General features: G+C 37.0%; 1 protein-coding gene across 2 annotated transcripts; it reads left to right on the top strand.

The window, feature by feature from the left end:
- Positions 1 to 9,152: 9,152 nt before the first annotated feature.
- On the top strand, positions 9,153 to 11,696 carry LOC110677255 (dynein heavy chain 2, axonemal-like). Of its 2 annotated transcripts, XM_021848390.1 has the most exons (3): positions 9,153 to 9,300; positions 9,366 to 10,300; positions 10,356 to 11,696. In XM_021848390.1, the coding sequence occupies exons 1-3, from the start codon at positions 9,196 to 9,198 to the stop codon at positions 11,335 to 11,337; spliced, it is 2,022 nt and encodes a 673-aa protein (XP_021704082.1). In that variant the 5' UTR covers positions 9,153 to 9,195; the 3' UTR covers positions 11,338 to 11,696. The 2 variants fall into 2 exon arrangements, with proteins under 2 accessions (XP_021704082.1, XP_021704084.1); XM_021848392.1 differs by having other exon boundaries at positions 9,366 to 11,696.
- Positions 11,697 to 15,597: the final 3,901 nt, after the last annotated feature.

Raw genomic sequence — 15,597 nt, 5'->3', positions numbered from 1 at the left:
ATATTTGCAACTGGGTGCAAAGAAAAATACGTGATATTTGTGAACATGTACAACGAAAACGCTGTTATGAAATTTTGGCAACTGTGTGCCTAAATGATTTATGCAACTGGGTGCAAGAAGACATACACTAAGCGAAACATAAGGATACTATTAGATGCATTCGAACAAAATATTCAGCACACAGCACAGACACCAGCACATATTCCAGGTTATATTTGACGGCTCAGGTAAGCAACCTTTTTTTTAACTATTTTGAACAAATGACAATTCCATTTGTATTAGCGACGTGTACTTGCTGGTAACAAACTACAGGTAACAAAATAGTAACACTAGTATACATAATATTGTAATTAAGAGTGGGACTTGATATTTATGTGGCATAATACTCAAATGAGTTCAGTTCATATAATTAAATGCTTTAATATCAACTATGGCAAAAGTTTTTGTGGAAAATAAGGTGATCCATCCATTCCATTCACTTCTTATAGTATAATATAGTTGAGTATTGCAAAATTAGTTTTATCATTGATTTATACAGGATGGATTCGATGCGTCGCATTCGGCCGTTTGAGATGTCGGCAGATAGATCTCGGCTACCAACGGAATGGCAAAAATGGAAAAGGGAGTTGGAGAGATATTTCGACGCTTGCGGGGTTACATCACAGTGGGAAAAACGATCACAGTTATTGCATTTGGCGGGTTCAGAAATTCAAGAAATTTTTGACCATCTACCCGGTGTTGATCAAATTCCGCATGTGGTGGCAGATCCTCCTTATTACGAGGTGGCCATTCAAAAATTAGATGAACATTTTGAGCCGATGAGAAGACGTAATTACGAGCGTCATTTGTTCAGACAGATTGTTCAGAAACAGGATGAGAGGTTTGCTGACTATGTATTGAGACTACGCATTCAAGCGAAGAGATGCGAATTTGATCGTTTCGATCCAAGAGAGATTGAGGACCGCATTATCGAGCAAATTGTGGAAACCTGCAAATCAAATGAGCTTCGGCGGCAAATATTGGCAAAAGATCTGGCTCTTGAGGAAATCGTTACTCTGGGAACGACGTTGGCTGATGTTCAGCTGCAGATGAGAGAACTTGATCGTTCGCATGTTGAGACCAAACCTGCAGAGATGGTGAGCAAAATTTCGAAGCGCCCGGTCCCAGAAAGACAGAGGCCAAATTTTACTCCATTCAAGACATACAGCAGATCCTGTTTTGCGTGTGGCCGGAAGGGACACTTAAAAGGTGACAATTTCTGCCGAGCACGAAATGCAAAATGTCTCAAATGTGGTGAAATTGGACATTTCATAAACCGATGTCTAAAACGTACTAGCCGTTTTGAACCGGAAGCTACTAAACCGAAGCGAATCAGACAGATTGCAGACACGTCGGACAATCATGCAGAGCTTCAGAAAGATGATTCGATTTTTTATGCGATGGGCAAGAACGTTTTTGATTTTGTTGTGGGGGGAATAAAGATTCCAATGGTTATCGACTCGGGCGCGGATGCCAATATTATTGAGGAGCAAACTTGGAAGCGTGTAAGGGAAGCCGGCATAAAAATTACTAAGATGTCCCAAGACGTTGATCGTAAATTGGTTGCCTATGCCACAGACAACCCAATGAAGATCAAAATTATGTTCTGGGCTGTCGTGGAAGCGGGACCAAATTCAGTGAACGCAAAATTCTACGTCGTAGAGGGTGGACAACAGAACCTACTCGGCGATGCCACAGCAAAAGCGCTAAAAGTCCTAAAGGTTGGATTCAACATCGGAACAGTAAATGCTTCAGTTCCAAGCGTTTTCCCAAAGATAAAAGGCATCATTTTGGAGATTCCCATCGACAAAACAGTACAGCCAATCCAACAAGTATACCGAAGAGCTCCGATTGCCTTGGAAGAACGTATCCATGATAAATTGAAGTACTTGCTCGAAATGGATATAATTGAAAAAGTAAGCGGTCCGTCTCCCTGGGTTTCTCCAGTTGTTCCTATTCTGAAGCAATCTGGAGACTTGAGGCTCTGTGTCGATATGCGACAAGCCAATCAGGCAATATTGCGTGAAACGCACCCGTTGCCTGTGATCGAAGAGCTGCTTTCGGATGTAGAAGGAGCGTTCAAATTTTCAAAACTGGATGTGAAAGATGCGTTCCACCAGCTTGAGTTATCGGAAGATTCCAGAGTTATCACGACGTTCATAACAAAGTATGGACTCTTCAGGTAAAGAGTTTGGTGTAATTTTACAGAGAAAAGACGAATAAATTTATTTGATTATTGAAATATTTTCTTTGTTTTCATTAAATTTCATTTAACTAGATACAAGAGATTAATGTTCGGGATCAGCTGCGCGCCAGAGCTGTTCCAGAAAGTAATGGATACGATCGTTGCTGGATTAGATGGCGTAATAGTTTACTTAGACGATGTTGTTGTTTCTGGACGCACTCAAGAGGAACATGATTCTCGCCTGAACAAACTCTTGCAGCGGTTCCAGGAATATGGTGTGGTTTTAAATAGCGATAAATGTCAATTCAATGTTGATAAGCTTGAATTTGTCGGTCATGAGTTATCCACAAGCGGTGTTAAACCAACAGCTAATCGGGTTCAGGCTGTAAATCAGTTCAGGAAACCAAACAATGCATCTGAACTCAGAAGCTTCCTGGGTTTGGTAACCTACGTAGGAAGATTCATACCGCATCTTGCAAGTAAAACAGATTCTCTAAGAGCGCTTCTAAAAAAAGAGAATAGATTCGTTTGGTCAGAACAGCACCAACAGGCTTTCGATGAAATCAAGCGAGCTGTCAGTGATATCAAACAATTGGGATTCTTCAACGTGCGTGATAAAACCATCCTTGTTGCGGATGCAAGTCCATTCGGACTTGGGGCTGTATTACTGCAGGAAAACGTTCAGGGCCGAAGAAGAATAATCGCTTATGCCAGTAAATCTTTGACTCATCTAGAAAGGAAGTACTGCCAAACAGAGAAGGAGGCTTTGGCACTGGTCTGGGCAGTTGATCGTTTTCGACTTTACCTTCATGGTGCAAGATTCACGCTAATCACGGACTGTAAACCATTGAAATTTTTGTTCAGCCCAAAATCTAAGCCTTGTGCTCGAATAGAACGCTGGGTTCTACGACTTCAATCGTACAGCTATGATGTTGTATATCAACCAGGGGCAACCAACGTTGCAGACGTACTATCTAGGCTTTCTGAATCGAGTCCAGAGACGTACGATCCGGACAATGAATGCTACGTTCAGATGCTGCTCACTCTCGCAGCACCAGCAGCTATAACCGTTCAGGAGATTCAAGAAGACACTAGTAAAGATGAAGAAATTCAGGAAGTCTACGAAGCGTTGGAAACTGGAATATGGTCTGAAAAGGCAAAACCATTCAAGGCATATGCAACAGAATTATGTGTAGCGTCGAGCGTGCTTCTGCGAGGAGAAAGAATTGTGGTCCCAAAATTTTTGCGAAACAGAACGTTGGAAATCGCGCATGAGGGACATCCGGGAGTCGTGGTAATGAAAAGACGTCTAAGACAGAAGGTATGGTGGCCGGGTATGGATGCAGAAACTGAGCGTTTTGTCAGAAGTTGCAAAGATTGTACCCTAGTATCCTCCCCAGCGGCACCAGAACCATTGTTAACAACAAAAATTCCAGATAAACCTTGGGTTCATATTGCAGTTGATTTCATGGGCCCATTACCTTCAGGCCACAATCTCCTAGTCCTGATTGACTATTTTAGTAGGTTTGTTGAGGTCATCATTATGAGGGAGATTTCGGCTAAAAATACGATACAAGCATTGCACGAAACCTTCTGCAGATACGGAATTCCGGAATCCATCAGATCAGATAATGGTCCCCAATTCGTAAGTGAATCGCTGCAAAGTTTCTGTAAGGAATTCGGAATTGAATTGCGAAAGACGACGCCATATCGGCCACAGGCCAACGGTGAAGTGGAACGGGCGAACAGGTCACTGAAAAAGCGGCTGCAGATCAGCCAGGAGTCATCCAAGGTAGATTGGAGGTGGGATCTGCGTATGTACTTGCTAATGTACAATTCCACTCCTCATTCCACCACGGGAGTTGCACCATCAGCACTCATGTTCGGTAGGGTGCTTCGTGATAAACTTCCAGCTTTTCCAATGAATCCAGCGAAGACTATTGAAGAGATACAGGACACAGATCGTGAAAAGAAGTTAAAAGGAGCGGAGTACACGAACATAAGACGCAAGGCTCGTCCAAGCTCGTTGAAAGAAGGAGACGTTGTTGTCGCGAAAAGGATGACAAAGGATAACAAGCTTTCGACTAACTTCAATCCCGAAGAAATGATAATCCTTAAGCGCAATGGAGCAGACGCAACCATACAATCGAAGGCTAGTGGAAAAATATTCCATCGTAATGTATCGCATTTAAAGCCAATCATCCCGAGAACCGAGATAAGAGCAGAACTTCCAAATGAAGAACCATCGACTTCGCATCGCAGCCTTGAACAAAGTGAGCAGCCCGATGATAACAACAGTAACCCGAATGTAACTATCGAGCCACTATGTCGATCACGTCGTGAATCGAAGAAACCGAAATATCTTGAGGATTTTCAACTGGGTATAGTTCAGGACTACCGAGAAAGTGGGGAAGTGTAGTGTCGAAGTAGTAACAGACGTTACAAGGGAATACTAAAGAACAACAGGGCATACATTGTGTGGTTGGATGTATAAGCGAGCGAAATAAAGAAATCACTTTTGTATCGACGAGCAAGTAAGCTAGACGCGTGTTCCTCATTTATTGCGAGTTCCGATCCTACACCAGGCACCTAACTACGTTGGTACTTGCCAACTGAGATAGAGCCTACTTCTCTGATTAACTCAGTTATTAACCGAAAGCTTTTTTTTTACCATCATTTTATGTGTATATTGTGTGGCACAGAATATAGAAGCCCCTTATGAAAATTCGCCATAAGAAATTAGGTTGAAATTCATAAATTTGCCATATGAAATCAACAACTGAAAACAAAAATTTATGGCGGTAACCAGTATCATTCCTCATCAAGGCGTAGATGATTCCAAACCAAGAACTGGCTCGTGCGTACACCACGCGCCTATCTACGCCTTGATGAGGAATGATACTGAATCGTTCTATCTTTCATAACGCAAAATGTAAGAATATCGATAGTTCAGTTCACTTTACAAAAATTCCTAGGCCGGCGGTATTGCTGAATCGACACTCAGCTTGGTATTGCTGAATCGCTGCGCGTTTACCGTTATTTGGACCCTAATGACAAAGTACGAAACCGGTCCCGTTACCGATAACGATCGGTAGACGATCTTTTCGTAAAGCAAATTTCTTAAACTTCTCAGGGCATAGAGTACTTCATGATTGCTACACAACTTACGAATGCAAAACGGTCAATCGACAAAGTCGGCTCTCCGTTAAAAACTGTGGAAGCGCACATAAGAACATAAGAAATGTTTGCTGAGAAGCTGTAAAGTGACAGCGACTGTAAGAATAAAAAACGAATTCAGTACTCTACTATTTAACTCTAACCATAACTCTAACATAAATGTGTATCTGTAAAAATATACACGTTATAGTTGATTTTTTTTTATTATTTTTACCTGACAATTTTTTATAAGCAATTTATCAAATAGAGGAATTATATAGATAGTTTATTTTAGCACCCATGAAATAGCTGCACTGATATCTATAGAGGAAGCGGTAAATTATGGATTACACTGCCATGAAGAAAGAATGAGTCAACTTTGCTTAACAGCTAGAAAAGAGTTTGAAATTGAAACGGAGTTAAAGATGGTCGAGAATGCTGCACGAACAATAAGATTCGACGTACAACAAAAACCGAACGCAGAGCATGAAATTATTGAAGCACATACATTGTTGACAGTGTTTAAATCAAACCTCATTGTTATCAATCGTTTGCTGCAATCACCTTATAGAAAACCGTTTCAAGAAAAAATTTACTGCTGGGAAAAAGATCTGAACTTCATGAATGACTTGCTCGAAACTCTAATTTCAATAAGTGATCAGAGCAATACACTATACGAAATCTCAAACGCAACACTATCTTCTCCAAAACTAAACAATTTTAATGAAGCATTCAAAATATGCTATGATAAGTGGACAGATCTAATTGAATTTATACAAAAAGCAAGCTTACTATTAGACATTTGCCCGCATGGAGTCTCATTTCTCAATGACGTTGAACTACTTAGAAAAAGATTCTATGAAGTAACATTGAATCTGAAACAAATGTTAGAAGATCAGAGAAATAATTGTTATCGTTTATTCCTTGTGCCGGATAAACTTCTAATTAAATTATTTGCCTTTCCAAATGACTACTGTTTAGTTCAAACATCTTTAGTATACATATTTGAAAATATCAAGAGCTTGAAAATAAGGCAACTCGACTTACCGCAAAAGTATGGCAACGTATGGGAAATTGATGGATTAAACACGATTGATGAGGACAATATTGCGTTTAATAAGTCGATACTTGTCGAACCTGGGTACGACATCAGCAATATAATGAACAGATTGGAATCATCGGTTTTTGATGCTATTAGGGTTGCGTTACAAAAATGTTTTATCAAATTGAAACAAAATTATTTCAAACGGTTTGAAAGCGGATGGCTCGAGCAATCCATATGTCAAGTATTGATCAAATGTACGCAAATGGAAAGTACTCATCATATTAGAAACGCAATAATTCAAACAAATTTATTAGGAAAGTTTAAACCACTCAAAATGCTCAAAGCAATGCATGATAAGGTTCGTATTTTATTGTTGATTTCCCTTAGTACCTGACGGTATTCAAATTTTTACAGCTATTGAACCAGTTATTGACAGTAAAACAAGATTTAGCAACAATCCCAACTTTATCGCTCAGAAGAAAATTAGAAAGCATACTTATCGTTGAAATTAATATACGAGATGTTATAAAAGCTATTATCAAAGCAAAAGTATCAAGTTTATCTACTTTTGAATGGGTGTCGCAAATTCGATCGTACTGGAATGATGAAGCAAAACATTGTTCAGTGGCACAGTTGAATAACGAGTTTGCATATGGTTATGAATTGAAAAAATGTGATGACCCAATCTTTATTACTCCTCAAACAAATCGAATGATGATGACAATAACAACTATGATAAAATCCAAGTATATTCCACAACTTTTTGATAACGACACGAATTATGGACATCACCTGTTGAAACAATTGGCAAAGGAAATTGCAGTAATGTTCGTAACACTTTACTGCAACTCCAGTTGGCTGAAAACTGAAATAACTAAATATATGGAAGGAGTAATGAAACTTCAGGCATGGATTTGTTTCAAAAATATAGAAAAGCTTTCATCACAAGTTTTAAGTGCAATTAACGATATTATAAGGAATATTTTTGTGCAAAAATCAAAACGAACGACTCTGAATTTAAAGAACACGAAGACCTCAAGTCAATTCCATATTTTTGCTGTTTCCCAAAAATGTATGATTCCATTACCTGTCGTGGAAAGATCAATTATGAGACCAATGAGCATCACGATACCAGACCAAACCATTGTTTTCGAAAACTTACTTTGCTTATGTGGTTATAAGCAATACAAAATATTAGCTTCGTTGCTGATTCTATTCCATGAGTACATAAAAACCTCAATATCTTCACAAAGTCAATTATGGACATTTCATCGAATGGAAAAAGCAATACTCAAATCTAGAAAACTAATGGCCATGGATAGCAGCCAGGAAAAAGTGGAAATAGGATGTGCATTACAGGTAAAATATGCAATAATTATACTGTTTAATATGAACTTAGAACAGTAGAATAACTATTAAACTTCAGAAAAACACTGTTTTAGAAAATTTTGGATATTTTGGACGTATAGATGCCATTTAAGGTTAAGTTCAGTAGCTCCAGCATTGACTATCTGCCCAGACAACCAGAAGTCGTGTACAAGTTCACATAATAACTCTTTAATTCAAACAAATTACATCAAACCCGCAAAACACGAAGGATAAAATCGTCAGATTCATTCCTCGCATAAAACGCTTTTTTCCTGAATTAATTTGTACATTTTGTTTCGTCACATACACTACCGTGAATCGCAAGTCAGTCTCATCTGCATTTTCGTCAAAATTGAGTTGAGTTCAGTTTTCAACATATCTTCCATGCCCTAATGAGATAATAAGATTTGTTCGGAAAAAGTAGGAAAAAACACCAAGTCAAATTGTCCCATAATGAAAAATAACCGCATATCAGTCCCACCACAGATTTCCGCACCTATTCAATTCCTACTTTTTACAGATGGGACTAACTTGCGATTCACGGCAGCACACTCGTACAAAGTAAGTCGAATCAATCCGTGCCAGCTGCCAAATCAACATTTGTTATTATAGGTTAAGTTGCATAAGATCACAGGTTAGTTTGATAGAAAATTTATACAATTGCATTGTAAGCTATTATTCACCACAAAATATATGCACGTATATCGCCTCCGCTTTTGTACGTAGGAGGCATTTTCGCGACATCTTATAAGTGAAATTTTGCACATGCAAAGCCTCCAGGTGATTTCGTTATACGTACATTTTGGTTGTCTGGGTGATTTTCAAAATTGCACAATGATAGTTCCGGCCTCGTATATCTAAACATGTCTAATGGTCAAGTGATTATTGTGGTTCAAAAGTGATCCAAATGAGATCGCTAGACTTACAAAAATACTGTATTCATATTAGATCACATAAATACAAATACATACACTGAGATTTTCCCAGAAACACTCATGGAATAGGAGGTGTACACTACATTTCAGGCCGTGTATCTGGATTGACCACCGGTATCCAAATCCTTGTGAATGCATATGAGGGTGCAACTAATCCCCTACACAAATCCGTTAAAGTTTTGAGTATTGATCTATTGAGTCAGAAGATATGAGCAAAAAAATGCAACATAGTCGTCCACGCCTTTCAATGGTTAACTGGGTATAATAGAGCAAGCATTGTTTTTCCTTATTATTGTTTTATTTTTTATTTGTGCCGATTTTCCGTTGATTGCTTTTTTTCTGTAGAATTATTTCCTTTATTTTGCAAAACATTGTAATCCACAATAAAAAGATGATTTAATCATTTAACAATATATTTTTAGAATGAATTTTGCCGAAGTTTATCAGTCGCTGAAGCAAGCTGTTTTATGTCATATTTGGAAGCTTTATTTTACAATGACAAAAGCGAAGTTGGTTCTTTAGAAGTAAAACAAATAAACGTGCAAAATGATTTTTGCTCATTGAATTTGATGGTAATGTCATGCTGAAAATAGGACATATTCCATTAACATGTAATTGAAATATAATTTTATTTCAGCACTCAAGTTACCTGAAGACGAAAACCAAGCAAATACTTGATGCTTTTAAGACATATTCTCAGATAATCATCACCGGTGCGGTATGTAGTGGGAAGTCAAGTCTAATCAGTTTAGTTCTACAAAATTTATCTCAAGAAGGCATGCATTTTAAACAATATTATGTACATCCAATGACCCTGAATGAAACCCATGATATCAATTCGTCTGAGGATAATACAGTTAGCGGGATTTTGAAATCCATCCTGCAATCAAAAACATACAAACAAAAATGTGTTATATTTGATGGCCCATTATGTGATTCGTGGCTTGAAAATATTGCATTTGATCGGTCCTGCGTAAGAAGTGACTCGTTAAACATTTCAGACGAAGAGAATGTTGTAAAATTTGTTATTGAAACTGTTGATTTGCAATGTGCAACACCTGCTTACGTATCCAGCTTCTCAATAATATATATTCAAGACGGAAACCTAACATATAGGCAACTTCTATTTACTTGGTTAGAAAACAAGAAATGGCCAACATACATGAAGGATGAATTACTAAATCTAATTGACAAGTATATAGGAGTGTTTATAAATTTCAAACATCAAGAATGTACATTAACTGCTGTATATACGGATGTAGCAGTTCTTCATACATTTTGTGCATTGTATGAGAATGTTTTCATCGAGTGGAATAATAAGAAGATCTATGACAACGAAGCACTTATTAGAGAAGCCATTAAAAAACTATTCATTTTCTGCTGTGTTTGGTCTGTTGGAGGATTAATGAGTGAAATGGAAAGATTGAAATATGACATTTTTGTTCGAGAACTAGTTTCAGACAGTACATCAAGTTTTCCATTGAAGGGTACTATCTTTCAGTATTACGTCAACACCACCAATGATGCATGCATCTGGGAGCAATGGATTATGGATATAAATGAACCTTCAAGGTAAAAAAAATATGTTTTCATTTCTTGTTATTTTATTTAATATTTTAAATTACAGTGAATTTGTGTGTACTCTGGAAAATAAACCATATCATTATATTATGACATTATTGTTAAAAGACAAAAAACCAGCATTGCTGTCTAGTGACACAACAGTAGGCAAAAGCATATTGATAAAAAATATTACAACGGCCGCGAATGGATCATCAAATCTTTGCATTAGCAATTTAAACGAAAAAACAACTATAAAATCTCTGCGTCGAATACTTGTGCGGCACTCAATGAAAGTTTCTCGCGAAATCGTCTATCCCAAAAATAGAAAATACTTGACATGGTTTATTGATGATATGCATAATGCTGCTGTCCATCGATTAGAAGTATCAGAATTTTTGAGACGGTTATTGGAGCAACATTCCTGGGATGAAAATAACCATATACAATGCATTAAACAAACAAATATCGTGGCAGCGATGCGGAATCCGGTTATACTAGGAAAACATGGAACATCATTTACAAGACTACTGAATAAATTCCATTTAATTTTTTACAGCAAGCACGACGATGAAAATTCCGCATTCATATTCAAAAGAAAAGTAGAGCTTGTCAAAATAGATGGAAATCTTGAAAATTTGCTGTCATCCATACCATCAGCGACTGTCGATTTAATTCGACAATTATCTGAACGCTTCCCATCAACGATAGTCAAACCAAGATATGAATTTTCGCTGAAAACAATTTCAAGAATAATTAATATTTTTTGCACGATGAGTCAAAAGACAATCTTGAATAATTCCACCGATCTTATTAGATTATGGATAAACGAATGTTATAGAGAAACGTTCGACTTATTGGATAGAAGAGACTACGTTGCATTTTATGAGATCTGTAACAACACCATGTTAAAATATTTCGACGCTTCTTTGCACGGGTTATGTCCGGGGAATCTTAGCCCTATATTTTGCGATGTCGATGTCATGTCCCAAGACGCAACATATCATCATATAACCGAAGTCGATTGCTTAAGGTACTGTATTTTTTGATAATAAATTCTTAAGCTGTTTAGAGGAATATCTGTAAGTAAATAAAAATCGAATTTAGTACAACAGTCAGGTCTTTTTTACGTGGTCCACAATCATTTTTCTTTAATGATTCGTATTATATTCTCATGCCAACGACCAAGGATGGAAATCTAGTGATCATGACAAAATAAATGATGCATCGCGGTTGTTCTTTATCGTGCGAGCATAGCAACAACGATAAACTATTGATCGTCAAGTCAAACAACAAACTCCCCTCCGCGAAAAATTGAATCGCTCGGCATGTTTGCTAACGATCAATTGTTCGCAAACCAAAGTTATAACTTAGCGAGGATTTTTGCACTTATTTTTGGATTTTTGCGATCTGCCTTCTGGTGTGCCATTTTTGATCCGAAAGTCAATCATGGCTTTGGGCGAAAAATTATGCCGTGTACACGTTTTGATTCATGTTAATCGCAACTTGTTACAACATCCGACAAACGGTTTGTCCCGCGACAAACAGTGCATCGGATGCACCATATACCTATCCTTACTAAGCGCGTGTAGTGAGGTGTTCAAATCATGCTTCTTCAAGAGCGACGGCCCTCTTAGATCATTCAAATACTAACAACATAGTCGCTAGAGGCGATTTTTTTCCATCCTTGCCCACGACAAATTCTTTCTTCTGGCAGAAGTTTTGAAATTATTCAAAGCAACAAAACAATATAAATTATTGCCTAACTTGATAATCAATTTTTTTGTCTCGATAACCTTGCAATATATCAACTTCCCTGGACTTGGAATTATTTTTTCGAAAGAGGGATGACTTTTGACAGTTGATTCCTGTATTTTTTAGTACAGATAAGAGATTGCATATAACAATAGCAAAATTATTATTACAATAATCAATTTTTTTAATCTTCTAATCTATTGATTCTACTATGATGTTCTGGTACTATAAAGTGCTTCACTCACTGGAAATGCTGGCCTTGATAATATCAATAATGACTGATCATTTAATAAATAGAATAAAATTTTACCTAATGCTTGCTAAGTACAAAATAGCTTCACTGCAGTTATAAATTAAATAACATTTATGTTCACTACCTGAAAAGGTTTTGAAGACAATCAATGAGTAATTTTGAGTTATGAAAATAGTAGTTTACGGAACAAGTTGCAGAATGATGATTTTTACAGCACGAGTCATAAATTTACGACGAGTGCTGTAAAAGTCGAGTTCTGCAACGAGTTACGTACAACGTTTTTTGCAATTTCGTATAAAACCACTTGAGGATATCAGAAATTATATCGGAATGCATTCACCATTATTTCACAATTTCTGAAAAATTGTTGTGTTATGATTCATTACGAAACTCAAAACAGTGAATCATTACAGCACTGGTTTCAGTTGCGTAATGGCTATTCCCGCACTGCATACCTTAAAGCAGGAAAGTAGGCCGTTTCATGACAGATTGGCGTGATGAAAAACAGCCTATTACGATAAGAAATTGCAAAAACGTCATTAACAACCGCGTAATATTTTTTTTTTTTGAATTTCTCATCATAATAGGCTGTATTTCATCATGCCATATTATGATATTTTTAAGAAACTTTAACTAATTGCTGTACAGTCCAATACCACTGAAAAAAAAAATGTTAAGACGATTAAAACATGGCTCATTTTTATGTTACACATTGCGGTTACTTTTTATTATGGGACAATTCGACTAGATAGTGATCTTATTTTCACCGAACAAATTTAGTTGTCCCATTAGTGCAGTTGAAAGCTTTTTATGAGATTTGTTGTAATCTGATATCAACTCAATTTCGAGGAAAGTGAAGATGAGACAAACTTGTGATTCACGGCAGTGAAGACGGCCGCAATACGCGTGATGAGATCGCAATATCGCGTATCCGTCAAAGGTGTAGTACTAAATTCGATTTTTTTTTTTCAATTTCTTATTATAGTATGCTGTTATTTGTAACACAATTCTGTCATCTGATACAGTCAACTCTCCAAAACTCGATATTGGAGGGACCATCGAGTTAGAACACAAATCCAGTGCAAATGCGATCCAAGGAACCATCGAGGTGGCCATGAAAACCGACTTTTACTATGGTTCTCTAACACGATATCGAGATACGAAATATCGAGTAAGGGAGAGTTAACTGTAGTCTTATTTTCTACACCTATCATTGATACATTCCAGCGTAACGCGACACAACGAAGAACTGACTTTCACTTTCAGCTTGTTCTCGGAATTATGCCTTGTGACCATGTGATAAAAAAGGTGTTAAGATGGGTCACCTAAGTAACACCCCTTATCTTTCCATATACAAATAGAATTGAACTTTTAAACCCCGTTTTCCCATATGGTTAAACTACGGTTAAGACCTAAGCGGGCTTATAAGAAGCAATGACAATATACAAATGAAGAGTCTCTAAGTTTGATAACCGTTTTAGACGGGCTGTTTCCAGAAAGTATATTTTACCTATATTTTTAAAACCCAGGGGCAAGATGGATCATCCTTTGTTAATTTCCATTTTTTTTTCTCTAGACAAATATGCAATACTCACAATACTTTTTCCGCTCACCAATATTTTACATACCTATTGATCGAATAAAAACATCAAATCATCAATAAGATGATTTAATTTGAAATCATATCCGAATGACTGTCAGATCAAAAACGGAATACCAGGAGGCAAATCATGGAATGACAACGACAGAAATCCTCCAAAATTTCAAACTTTGATTTACGAACTATTCTGTCCATACTCGCATAACAGTCCCATGGTGTTTATTTATAGCGTACTATTCATATTCATGCTTACATTTGAGTTCTTGTATGGACAAAATACCAAACCGTGTGCGTCCCATATTGAAAGTAATATAACAGTCCCATTAGTAGATTACGAATAAATTGAAGTACCGTAAAATGGGGTGTTAAGGACTCGTGGGATTTGAAGGGATTGAACTTCTACATCAAGTTTGACAAATCACAAGAACGTCGAAAGTCGATATACAGTCACCCCACGCAGTTGAATCGCCCACAATTTATGATTCAGCTGACTTCAAAAGACAAAATTATTATCAAACTTGTCACAAAACATCACAGAATTATTTTTACTGATAAGAAACTATGTGTAAAAGTAATTCTGTGATGTTTTGTGACAAGTTTGATAATAATTTTGTCTTTTGAAATCAGCTGATGCATAAATTGTGGGTGATTCAACTGCGTGGGGTCACTGTATCAGTCATCTGGCGTTACGTCCCAACTGGAACAAAGCCTGCTTCTCAGCTTAGTGTTCTTATGAGTACTTCCACAGTTATTAACTGAGAGCTTTCTTTGCCAATTAACCATTTTTGCATTTGTATATCGTGTGGCAGGTACGATGATACTCTATGCCCTGGGAGTCGAGAAAATTTCCAACCCGAAAAGACCCTCGACTGGTGGGATTCGAACCCACGACCCTCAGCTTGGTCTTGCTGAATAGCTGCGCGTTTACCGCTACGGCTATCTGGGCCCCATCAGTCATCTGAAATGCTTGATATGTTCGGAGGATTGTGAGCTGCATCGTGTGATAGAAGATGTCTATTAAATTAAAGTATTGTGAAGTCTAGATATTGAAAACGATTCAAACAATTTTTGTTCGAATTTTGTAGGCAAAATACATTCAGCTAGAAAAACTATGAAACAATCTTGAGAAAATATGTGAGTAACTTAGAACATAAGCCTATTTGATAAAGAACACAACGCAGACAAAACCTTTTGAAAATTTTATCTAGATTTCGACTTCTAATATTTCTTATGGAAAAAGTCTCTTCTTGAAAATAAGTGGGGTGTTAGGGGATTATCTTTTCTACTTTTCCAAGTTACAAAATTCATACAATTTATGCCGTAATATATTCCAACATATTTTTGGTTTATTCCGTGAAGTAAAACTGCATTGTAAAAGTTAATGGGTCTGTTTTGTTTGTTACTGAATATCACAAAAATGTCTAAACTCGGAAATCGGTAAAATTGGTAGGAAAATCTTGATAACAACGTATTAGAGTAAATATGGGATTTTTCTTGATACTATTTCCAAAACTTGTTCGATCACACTGGTAAAATGTTTGGAAAGTTTGAATGATTCTTTTATTTGGAAATGGTTTTAACGCCATTGATCCTTTTAGTGGTAACCCTATGAAGTGGTAAATAATAATAATATTTTGTCATTTCTCAGAGTCTTTAAATGAAGAGTTGCGCGAAGAGTGAATCCAAATCTACCTATCGAGC

The sequence above is a fragment of the Aedes aegypti genome, chromosome 2 (genome assembly GCF_002204515.2).
Source record: "Aedes aegypti strain LVP_AGWG chromosome 2, AaegL5.0 Primary Assembly, whole genome shotgun sequence".
NCBI classification, from domain to species: Eukaryota; Metazoa; Arthropoda; class Insecta; order Diptera; family Culicidae; genus Aedes; species Aedes aegypti.
Note: the sequence above shows the minus strand (reverse complement) of the source record. Positions and strands in the feature narration are given on the sequence as shown.